Source organism: Mizuhopecten yessoensis, unplaced genomic scaffold, assembly GCF_002113885.1.
Source record: "Mizuhopecten yessoensis strain PY_sf001 unplaced genomic scaffold, ASM211388v2 scaffold893, whole genome shotgun sequence".
In the NCBI taxonomy this organism is placed as follows: Eukaryota; Metazoa; Mollusca; class Bivalvia; order Pectinida; family Pectinidae; genus Mizuhopecten; species Mizuhopecten yessoensis.
Window position 1 is genome coordinate 210,479 of NW_018403774.1, and position 13,043 is coordinate 223,521.

Sequence of the window (13,043 nt, forward strand, 5' to 3'; positions counted from 1 at the left end):
TCTAAAATAGGGAGAGTGGGCAAGTGTGAATTACGAATTCACCACATCAGTGTCTGCCTTTTTGTTCTAACACAGTTAAGATGAATTGCTGATGAATATGTTTAATGCTGAATCTTCAGTTTATGCCGATAAGTCTGTTAGAAATTCACCGATAGATCAGCCAGCCGGTTTAGAACAGATTCAGGAGAGCTGTTAAAATGTCCCAGATAATTAACATTGGGTGAACAGCCTAGACAGACATATCATTCACATGACAGTCAACATTAATCCTGTAGACTGACTTGTGTAACGACTTCAGGAGAAACTTCTCACTATGACATGATTTAAAATCTTGAAATGATTTTTACCAAATCAACCTTTTCAGTAACAGACATTTGCTACTGTAGATAAACTAGTTAATTTTCAACCTCCATTCTTACTGGGATGTCACACCAACCCCTAACCCCAAAATGATGACACCAAAAGCTGTCAAACATACATGATCTGCATCTCAATTGGTCACACTGTGAGTTTCCGTGTTGACCTCTGTTGACCTCTGTCACGGTGGCTGATGAGAGGTGACACTTCCCCACACAGACAGTGATAAAACCCTCACTGCCTCCCCTCCTTACTACACCTCACATCACAAACCTTATGAATATTCAATGACTCAAGGAGGCTGCTGATAAATCAGCTTTGGTTTGATATGTGGAGGGCTGATGGCTTGCTCTACCTGGACTGTCACCATCACCCATCAACTAGTACTAACCAACCTTTTAATCAAGGAGCTAATGACTGACATGAATCCCCTTTGATTTATCTCCCCTACTGTGACATTACTGACACCCTCACATATCCATCAAACCCCGGAGCATTCCTCTATTGGCAACAAAACCTTTCATTTTGTTACAGAGACAAAATTTAACCAAAACTTCACAATTCAAGCTAAGATATGTTTTTACAATGTTTATCTCCATACACCATCAAATATTTTTTGATCAGTGGATACATTTTAACTGACCAGAACATATTACCGACCACTACATATCATTGACCAGTGCATCCCACTAACCATCATTTTTTTCTGACCACTACATCTTACTAGCCACCACAACGACCACTAAATAATACTGATCACTACTGACCACATCCTACTCAGCCAAACTCAGATGGCTGCCACCGCATCCCACTGACCACATCTATTGACCACTAATTCTAGTAATCAATACACACTACTTACTAACACAAAGATCACATCATTACTGACAAATTACGTCCTACAAACCATAACATATCTTACTGACTTCCACAGTCCACTGACCACTATGTCACAAAAAACGATAACATATCTTACTGACTCCCACAGTCCACTGACCACTACACCCTACAAACACTCACATTCCACTGACCACTATACATATAACTGACCACTATGTCACAAAAACCATAGCATATCTTACTGACTCCCACATTCCACTGACCACTACATTTCACATTCCACTGACCACTACATTTCACAAACACTCACATTCCACTGACCACTACATATAACTGACCAGTAGATCCCCCTTACCCCTGAATAACCAAACTACTCGGTAGTGAAGCGGACGTAAAACTATCAATCAATCAATCACTCCCCTTACCATCACATCTTTACTGACAACCACTGACCAGTAGATCCCCCTTACCATCACATCTTTACTGACAACCACAGACCAGCATGCATACACTCCTTGCCACAACTTTCTGGCTGACCACTCTATCCTACTGACCACCATATGCAACTGACCTGTAAAAGATTGACTGCCACAGTTTGGATAAAGGGGAGGGGTAATTGAGAATGGATACAGGGGAGGGCTTGGTTGTAGATATGTAGTTAAAATACCTACATTGAGCTGGTGGATTAGGCAGGAACAGATTAAAATCTCTGGGAATTTCCTAGGACACCAACTCTAGTTTTGCTACAGAGCAATCAAGTCATCTGGAGCTGGACATAGAAGAATTTCCAGTGAAGAACTTCCAATAAAGACAGAACGTAGAAGTGCTGTATGATGATGCTGGTAGGATTCCACTAGTTGTAAGGAATGAGAGAGAAACTGTTGACCCAATAAAACCACGGCTGAATTGTTGTTCCAATATATAATCCTGACAGAATTATTGACAAAGATTGAAGTTATCCTATGGTAGCCTCGGCCGTCCTCAATGTGTGACACGACTCCACGGGTTGAGTGTCCTTCAGGCCGGCTTTTAAAGGTTTTCCAATAATCACGTATTCTAGGAACAACATTTGCAGAATATGAAACAGATAGTGAACTATTGTGTCCTTAGGAGTTCACTTGGAATCAGGACACAAGTCTTGTAAAATTATCTGTGGAAAAGTTTAGAGACTAGAATATCCTGGTAGTAGAACTGAGAAAGATGTGGGTAGAACTGATAGGAAAGTCTGTAGAACGGCTCTATCCAGTATGAACAGCTGTAATAGTAAGGCCTAGCAGTGTCCTGATGCTGGTCTGGTGGAGGACTGGGAGACCCTTATAACAGGACAGACCTATGTATACACACACCAGCATGTGAAGCTGACCCATTTTACCTGTGACTGCCCAATCTTTCCTGCACTCTCCGATACCTGTATCAGCCCAATCCTTCACGTTTCTTATCTACTTTCTCGTCAATATCAAACGCCCTGGACATTTTAGACAAACTAAAGGTTTAGAAAACAAAATTTGCTTTCCTCTGCACTTGCTCACCCTTGATACAGTGATTTCCACCCAGATTATGAAACCTGTTTTCTCCTCCTTTCCACCTCTCTGTTTTACTGGTTATGTATCCCCCTTATATTTGTTTGTGTATTTCATTGATACACATTTATATAGGTTTGTATTGATGGACATGATTGGATCATTAGCGGGGCCGCCACCAGGCCTGTCTGCAGGGCTCTGGTGCTCCTTACTCATACCTACACTACTAAGATGCTGAGAACGCTAATTACCATAGGCCACCGTGCAGGTACCAATCTGACTAACATCACAACACAATCCTGCCATGTGCTCCAATTCTTCACATAAATTTTCCATTTATTTCATATCAACATCAGTGGAAAGTTTTTTATTTTGATGAACTCCGAGACCTTTCATATTTGTGGAATTTAAAAATGTAAAACAGACACATACATGTGAATATTTGCAATCGTTCTTGTTGTGAAGGTAAGGAATTTTCAGGACAATTTCATTTATAGCACCATTCTAGATTTGGATACCTAAATAAGACAAAACAGTAAAGGACACCATTTTTTCTGTAAAGGTATGACTTACAGGTACGTGTATATCAGCCTACTTTTATCAAAGATAATTATAGGTAGTATATATATGGCCAGCAGACACTGATGGCCTGATAACACAATACTACAGGTATATCTGTCCCAATCAATGTCCCAATTATACCGCCCATCATATCCTACACCTCAGCAGCTTTACCTTCCCCGTATCCACCCTCCCCAACTGTATCCACCCTCCCCAACAGTATCCACCCTCCCCAACCGTATCCACCTTCCCCAAACGTATCCACCCTCCCCAACCGTATCCACCCTCCCCAAACGTATCCACCCTCCCCAACCGTATCCACCTTCCCCAACCATATCAACAACTCTAACAGCTTCTTATGTACTTGTGCCTTACTGGAACTGTATCAGATCACCCTATGTTTATGATTATTATTGTTTGTAAGTTGGTGGGCGTTAAGTTGACCAGACTTTCACATTTTTGCCATGACCCTCAGGTAAGAAAGCCACATTGAGTATTACACAGAAATCAGTCAGGCACGAAAATATGAAATTTTTCGTAAAAATGGCCTCTTTCATCACAAGTTATTCTTGTCTGGTTATTCCACGTGTCACAAACATGTTCACACAAGTGATGAAGGCTTACTGTTCTAGCAGAACAAACAATTTTATATTAATCATTACACTTAATAACATCTTAAGGAATAATGTTTAACTCTTGGCAGACAAACCTAAAAAGAGAAAGAAAACAAAATTCAGCGACAGAAAACTCAAACTATGATAAATGGATGGAGTAAAGTACACTTATTACCAATTGTAAATAGATTATTAGACAAAGAAATGAATATGTGAACAAATTATTTATTCCAAGTCAGACTCATACCTAATGGTGTCTGGTTGTTTATAAGATTTGTACTACCTCAATAAAGTTCATTGAATCTTCCTAACTACATGGCTTTCACAAGTCTTCTTGCCCATATACTCAATTGAAGCCAATTACTTAACTGAGCTTTATTGAACCCTATAGAGTCTTTCTGCCTATATACTTGATTAGAGCCTATATAGAGTCTTTCTGCCTATATACTGAAGTCTCCCAGCCTTCGTGCCTAATATACTGAAGTCTTCCAGCCGTCCTGCCTATATACTGAAGTCTCCCAGCCTTCCTGTCTGTATACTGAAGTCTCCCAGCCTTCCAGCATATATACTCCAGCCTTCCAGCCTATATACTGAAGTCTCCCAGCCTTCCAGCCTATATACTGCAGTCTCCCAGTCTTCCAGCCTACATACTGCAGTCTCCCAGCCTTCCAGCCTATATACTCCAGTCTCCCAGCCTTCCAGCCTACATACTGCATTCCCCCAGCCTTCCAGCCTATATACTAAAGTCCCCCAGCCTTCCAGCCTACATGCTGCAGTCCCCCAGCCTTCCAGCCTATATACGGAAGTCTCCCAGCCTTCCAGCATATATACTCCAGCCTTCCAGCCTATATACTGAAGTCTCCCAGCATTCCAGCCTATATACTACAGTCTCCCAGCCTTCCAGCCTACATACTGCTGTCCCCCAGCCTTCCAGCCTATATACTGCAGTCCCCCAGCCTTCCAGCCTACATACTGCAGTCTCCCAGCCTTCCAGCCTACTTACTGCAGTCTCCCAGTCTTCCAGCCTATATAGTTCTCTGAAGTCTTCCAATCTACATAGTAAAGTATTGCTGCCCCAATATAGTTCGTTAGAGTTTTCCAGCCTACACAGTTCCTGTCTCCCTGGCTGTTGTTAGTGCTGTATATATCTATGGTTGTTACTTTATTGTGTGTTAGTCATATCTCATCAGGCAGGGAAGTTTTCTGATTGCGATCTGAGGAAATATCACTTTGAAACAATGTCGAAAACCAGAGAGTAAGATGAAAAGATTTTTAGTTTACATTGTTTTTGTGTGTCCAACACTATGTATGTAAGTATAAAGGACATGTACACACCTTAAATTTCACACTCATTACAACACAACTTTAGATAATTTCACATCCTTACAACACATCTCCGGTAATTTCACACCCTTACAACACATCTCCAGTAATTTCACACCCTTACAACACATCTCCAGTAATTTCACACCCCTAACACAACTTTAGATAATTTGACACCCTTACAACACATCTCTGTTAATTTCACCCTCCTAACACAACTTTAGATAATTTCACACCCTAACAACACATCGCCAGTAATTTCACATCCCTAACACAACTTTAGATAATTTCACACCCTTACAACACATCTCTGTTAATTTCACACTCCTAACACAACTTTAGATAATTTCACATCCTTACAACACATCTCCGGTAATTTCACCCTCCTAACACAACTTTAGATAATTTCCCCCCCTTACAACACATCTCCGGTAATTTCACACTCCTAACACAACTTTAGATAATTTCCCCCCCTTACAACACATCTCCGGTAATTTCACCCTCCTAACACAACTTTAGATAATTTCCCCCCCTTACAACACATCTCCGGTAATTTCACCCTCCTAACACAACTTTAGATAATTTCCCCCCCTTACAACACATCTCCGGTAATTTCACCCTCCTAACACAACTTTAGATAATTTGACACCCTTACAACACATCTCTGTTAATTTCACACTCCTAACACAACTTTAGATAATTTGACACCCTTACAACACATCTCTGTTAATTTCACACTCCTAACACAACTTTAGATAATTTGACACCCTTACAACACATCTCTGTTAATTTCACACTCCTAACACAACTTTAGATAATTTCCCACCCTTACAACACATCTACAGTAATTTCACCCCCCTAACACAACTTAGATGACCTCACACCCCTAACACAACTTAGATGACCTTACACCCCTAACACAACTTAGATGACCTCACACCCCTAACACAACTGAGATGACTTCACCTGAATTCTCAGTTCAGTTTCAGTTTCTACAGGTGTATTACAACTATTGTGAGGAGCTAAATCAACCATGACATGGATTATCATGCTAAATTTAACCATGACATGGATTATCATGCTAAATCAACCATGACATGGATTATCATGCTAAATCAACCATGACATGGATTATCATGCTAAATTTACTTTCTGTCCTATTTAATCATGGCAGCTATCGTTTCTTAACCATTCACACATATAGCATCAGATATCCTTGTTTTACAATAACTAAGCTAGTCATACAACAAGATAATGTGGTCATACAAGATAATGCTTTACCATAAGATGTGATGGTCAAATAATCAGATTTCTGGGTCACACAATACACTAACAGATTTGTCTGTATTTACTTTACAGTATTTATCCTGCAATTATCCCAGGGGGACAACACATAATCTCTGACTCAGAGAAGAGGGTGGGCTTATTACAGGACAACACATAATCTCTGACTCAGAGAAGAGGGTGGGCTTATTACAGTACATAAGCTTATTGCCGATAAATGCTACAATTTGCAGGTAAAAAGAAATTTGATATCAGAAACTGCTGAAAATCAATTATGTTAAATATGCCAGCAAGTGCATGTAGTTTGATATGAATAATGTAGGAGAAAAATGCTTAGTTGATAATTGATGTGTGTCATCGGCGACCCATGTGTTGTATACAGTGAGGTGTCATATCGGGAAGGTAAAACAACACTACCGTAATAACAAATGGACAGGGTATCAACAAAATAACTTCTGTACTGTCAGCTGGAGGTCAGAAAGATCAAACTCTAAATGTCATCCAACATCCGCTCCAAATAATGGTCAGAAAATAGGATCTCATCTGCGAGATCTCATCTGCTAATAGGTAAAATAACCCACCGGTGAAATCTTCCCACACAGCATCCTGTTCCCTTGATCAATATATCGCTATTTAATAAACTATCATATTCTTTCGTGGAACTGGAAAAATAACAATAAAAACAGTTCAATATGGTCGCCAGTTGCTATGTTGCAAAACCTTTGACAGAATGAGTGAGTTGTGGTGTACAACTTAGTAGTATGATGTGGAGTGCTGAATCACCTGTAAAATCCCTGTAGTAAATATAAACCAACTACAAAAATAGAAATTTGCCCATGGTATGTGCATAAAGAAACGGAATATCTGTGTCTAAATATGACTTTGGTGAATTCTAAAAATAAATTTAGCCTGACCAATGTCCTAATATAGACACCCTATCATAGAAATATAATTGTATATATACGTGAGAATGGCTGTGACCTACTGTTGGTCCAGGAACCCTATCCCAGCTGTAGGACTACCACAAAGTACCCATCGGTTAGATAAGGGTACAGCATTATCATGCCCTGTGTTATCCCGCCAGGAAATCGGTGCTCAAGTCTGTCTAGTGTTATATCTACATCACAGGAAACTGCTCCTCCAAAGATGGCTCTGTGTTGTCACCGCTGATCACTAAATAACATGTTATCTCTACAAGATATCAACACCCATATTCAAACATTTTCATAAGCACCTACCTCTTGCCTCAGAGTTCACTGACATAGACTCAAGTTTAACATTCCTACCTCAAAATTACCTCAAAGGTCAAAAACAAAAACTCAATTTTATGATACAAATGACACAAATGTAAACATAAGTTTATCATCCATACCACAAAATTATCTAAAAGGTCACAAACATAATCTAAAGATTATCTCCCCTACCTCAAAATTATGTCTAAGGTCACAAACATAATCTAAAGATTATCTCCCCTACCTCAAATTTATGTCTAAGGTCACAAACATAATCTAGAGATATGTCCCCTACCTCAAACTCATTTCAAAGGTTAAAGATTATCTACCCTACCTCAAAATTATTTCAAATGTCACAAACATAATCTAGAGATATCTCCCCTACCTCAAAATTATTTTAAAGGTCACAAACATAAGCTTAAGATTATCTCCCCTACCGCAAAATTACCTGAAACATAAACTAAGGGTTACCTCCCCTTCCTCTATATTAAAACAAAGGTCACAAACATTAACTCAAGTTTATACTGTATTATCATGAAGTGTAGCTAGAGTGTGTGCAAAAGGTGTTGAATTAGAACGAATATTCAATAAATTGTTTAATGGCAGCACATGACTCAATGATCAATGGTTATAGTAGATATTACAAATATTATCATAATACAGAATTAGTAGATCCTATAAATATTGCAATTTGTTTTTCCCTATGTCTTTAAAATCTGTTCTTTAAATCATGCACAACAATTTTTTTAAATGCCTTCGTACAGAATTATTGAATGTTAATTATGTGAATAATGTCAACAAACTTTGTAAATGTTATACTTCCAGTTTATATGCAAGAAGTAAGTATAAAGAATAACAATCATCTCAAAACTCATATAATTTATTCAAAATTTTATGAAGTACCTCTCTGTTTCACCTTTTTTGCCTGATAAAGCACAACTTAATCAGTACAGTGGGGCTAATTACTTAGGGCATCAGGGCATGGCCATGACAAAGTGTTATCGGACATGATGGCTGTGACATAATTAGAGAAGATGTATTACTAGGTGAGGGGGAGATGGTACATCGTGTGCCATATCCTGTATAGCTTACTTTCCCATCAAGTGTTACAGGCCAAGCTTTAACACAATCAAGTAGGTATTTTGGTCGTCACCAAGGAAACTTAACCACCACACTCATACAGCTGTTGGTAGGTTAAAAACTGTGTCTGTGTACATTGCTATATATGGTTCCACAGGTATGATTTCAAAATAGTTTAAAACTAAACCTACACTGCTTATATTTGCTTGGGAAGGATTGGGATGGGTGTGGAACATGGTAGAATTAAGTTATATAATGTTGGTAAAAAATGATATAAAATTCCATGCACTACTCATAAACATGTAACAAGAAGAACAGTAGCATTGTACACTACATTAGCTCGTGGAATGCAAGGTTGAACATTTCCACGAGCTAAGCCATGCAACTTCACAGACAGCTACACCATCCTATGATTGGTCTAGTCCACCCCATACCTTTTTTATCAGTTGTGGAAGATTTTTGTTGATTCAAGGACAGAATCAGGGTTATGTAAAATGTTACTTCCCCTTCCCCTCCCCTCTACCTTCTCGTTTTTTCCTCCCTTCATTACTACCACCCACTGTAGGGCGACCTTGCTTAGTCAAGGTCACCATGAGGTTCAGCATCTGTATCTGATTCATGTTTTGTAGCCAGGTGGCAGATTACGACCAGGGGAAGATCCAGCTAGGTTGCTCTAACAGTCATTACTATATGTCTCAATACAGTCCCATCATCATTACAAAACAATTGTTGATAAACCTGCAGACAAATCCTTACTCATAAAGTTGACCAGCCTAGCTAGCAGTGTAGCCTGTGTGATGGCTGTAATGTTATAGATGTAGAGATGTCCACTGGTGATACTGTAGATCCTGTGACATCACCACCTTGTGTGTAATCACTACAGCAGGTGCCCTGTGTAGTGTAGCATAGACATGCTAGGTGCTGTATGATTCACCATTAGGGCAGCACTGCCCCCCCCCCCCCCCCCAAAAAAAATAACCCAACAAAGACGGGGGTTACAGATGAGACAAGGGTGGGCTAGGTGGGCTAGCCCACCTGTTGACTGGGTGTGTGGTACGCCTGATATTACATACCTGTCATAATAGACACCACTGCTACTGCTCATGATGACAAACAACAATTCTACAAACACATTTATCTTCATCAAATTTAAAGTGTTAATTTCCAAGTAAATGATCAGACTTTTGCTTGTACATACACATTATGAGAAAATAATGAAGAACCCCTCCCCATGATATAGCAGCTTCATACCCGTAAATTGAGTCGTGATGCCAGGATTTCCACAAATTTCAATATTTTGATGACAGATCAATTTGCACATGAATATGATATTGCCATTAGCTGACACCACAGAGCTAGCCAGTGGTATGTTTGCAAACAGTAATGTCACATTATCTGTTACCTAAATTGGTGACAGGGCTGTATCTGTGGTGAGGCGTATGGCCAATTCCGCCCTAATAAGACTGCTATAACGCCCACACACCATACTGCCAGCCATAATTGGACATTGCACGAGTGCAGTCGAGTCTATGTGTGTTCCCTTTCCATCACGATCGGCTGTGTGACTGGGCGGAGGTGGATAATTAGGGAAGAGACAGAGATGGAGGGAGTAAAAGTGTGGCTGACAGAAGTCTAGTGGACAGGATGTCAACACCACACCACTACAATCAATACTCATGTTAAACTACTGTCATACAGTCTCCACCCTGTCATAGGTATAGCCTGATGTGTACAGCGTCATACAGACAAGTGTCAATGTTGGTAAAGTCAAGCATCAATGTAGGTACAGCTAGTAGGTACAGTCAGACATTGTCAATGTAGGTACAGACAGACATTGTCAATGTAGGTACAGACAAACAATTGTCAATGTAGGTACAGACAGACATTGTCAATGTAGGTATAAACAGACATTGTCAATGTAGGTACAGACAGACATTGTCAATGTAGGTACAGACAGACATTGTCAATGTAGGTACAGCTAGTAGGTACATACAGACATTGCCAATATAGGTACAGACAAACAATTGTCAATGTAGGTACAGACAGACATTGTCAATGTAGGTACAGAGAGACAATGTCAATGTAGGTACAGACAGACATTGTCAATGTAGCTACAGACAGACATTGTCAATGTAGGTACAGCTAGACATTGTCAATGTAGGTACAGACAGACAGTGTCAATGTAGGTAGAGACAGACATTGTCAGTGTAGGTACGGACAGACAACACCAATGTAGCTACAGCTACATATTGTCAATGTATGTACAGATAGACATTGTCAATGTAGGTACAGACAGACAATGTAAATGTAGATACAGCTAGTCATTGTCAATATAGGTACAGACAGACATTGCCAATGTAGGTACAGACAGACTTTGTCAACATAGGTACAGACAGACAATGAAAATGTAGATACAGCTAGACATTGTCAATGTAGGGACAGACAGACATTGTCAATTTAGGTACAGACAGACATTGCCAATGTAGCTACAGACAGTCATTGTCAATGTAGGAACAACCAGACAATGTAAATGTAGGTACAGCTAGACATTGTCAATGTCGATACAGCTAGACATTGTCAATATAGGTACAGACAGACATTGCCAATGTAGCTACAGACAGTCATTGTCAATGTAGGTAAGAGACAATGTAAATGTAGGTACAGCTAGACATTGTCAATTTAGGTACAGACAGACATTGTTTATGTAGGTACCTCTACACATTGTCAATGTAGGTACTGACAGACAATGTAAATGTAGATACAGCTAGTCATTGTCAATATAGGTACAGACAGACATTGCCAATGTAGCTACAGACAGTCATTGTCAATGTAGGAACAGACAGTCAATGTCAATGTAGGTACAGCTAGACATTGTCAATATAGGTATAGACAGACATTGTCAGTGTAGGTACGGACAGACAACGCCAATGTAGCTACAGCTACATATTGTCAATGTAGGTACAGAGAGACAATGTCAATGTAGGTATAGACAGACATTGTAAATGTAGGTACAGACAGACTTTGTCAACATAGGTACAGACAGACAATGTAAATGTAGATACAGCTAGTCATTGTCAATATAGGTACAGACAGACATTGCCAATGTAGGTACAGACAGACAATGAAAATGTAGATACAGCTAGACATTGTCAATGTCGATACAGCTAGACATTGTCAATATAGGTATAGACAGACATTGTCAGTGTAGGCACGGACAGACAACACCAATGTAGCTACAGCTACATATTGTCAATGTAGGTACAGACAGACATTGTCAATGTAGGTACAACCAGACAATGTAAATGTAGGTACAGCTAGACATTGTCAATGTAGATACAGCTAGACATTGTCAATGTAGGTACAGCTAGACATTGTCATTGTAGGTACAGACAGACATTGTCAATGGAGGTACAACCAGACAATGTAAATGTAGGTACAGCTAGACATTGTCAATGTAGATACAGCTAGACATTGTCAATGTAGGTACAGCTAGACATTGTCATTGTAGGTACAGACAGACATTGTCAATGTTGGTACAGACAGACAATGTCAATGTAGGTACAGACAGACATTGTTTATGTAGGGACAGCTAGACATTGTCAATGTAGGTACAGACAGACAATGTAAATGTAGGTACAGCTAGACATTGTCAATGTAGGTACAGGCAGACATCGTCAATGTAGGTACAGCTAGACATTGTCAATGTAGGTACAGACAGACATTGTTTATGTAGGTACAGCTAGACATTGTCAATGTAGGTACAGACAGACATTGTCAATGTAGGTACAGCTTGACATTGTAAATGTAGGTACAGCTAGACATTGTCAATTTAGGTACAGACAGACATCATCATTGTAGGTACAGACAGACATTGTCAATGTTGGTACAGACAGACAATGTCAATGTAGGTATAGACAGACATTGTCAATGTAGGTATAGAGAGACATTGTCAATGTAGGTACAGACAACCATTGTCAATGTACTCTGGTACAGACAGACATTGTCAATGTAGGAACAGACAGTCATTGTCAATGTAGGTACAGCTAGGTATTGTCAATGTAGGTATAGACAGACATTGTCAATATAGGTACAGACAGACATTGTCAATGTAGGTACAGACAGACAATGTCAATGTAGGTACAGACAGACAATGTAAATGTAGGTACAGCTAGACATTGTCAATATAGGTACAGACAGACATTGTCAATGTAGGTATAGACAGACATTGTCAA

The 13,043-nt window shown here is 39.5% G+C and overlaps 1 protein-coding gene across 3 annotated transcripts in view; it reads right to left on the reverse strand.

The window, feature by feature from the left end:
• LOC110453735 (myocyte-specific enhancer factor 2C-like) overlaps positions 1-13,043 on the reverse strand; it is a 124,437-nt gene that overhangs the window by 39,889 nt on the left and 71,505 nt on the right. The window contains exon 1 of one of the 3 annotated variants that reach the window (XM_021502853.1): positions 1,869-2,358. The exons of the other annotated variants lie outside the window; for them this stretch is intronic. Coding sequence (XP_021358528.1) covers positions 1,869-1,870 — 2 coding nt within the window. The 5' untranslated portion in view covers positions 1,871-2,358. Of the gene's footprint in view, positions 1-1,868; positions 2,359-13,043 lie in introns of those variants that run through there. 3 annotated transcript variants of the gene reach the window in all.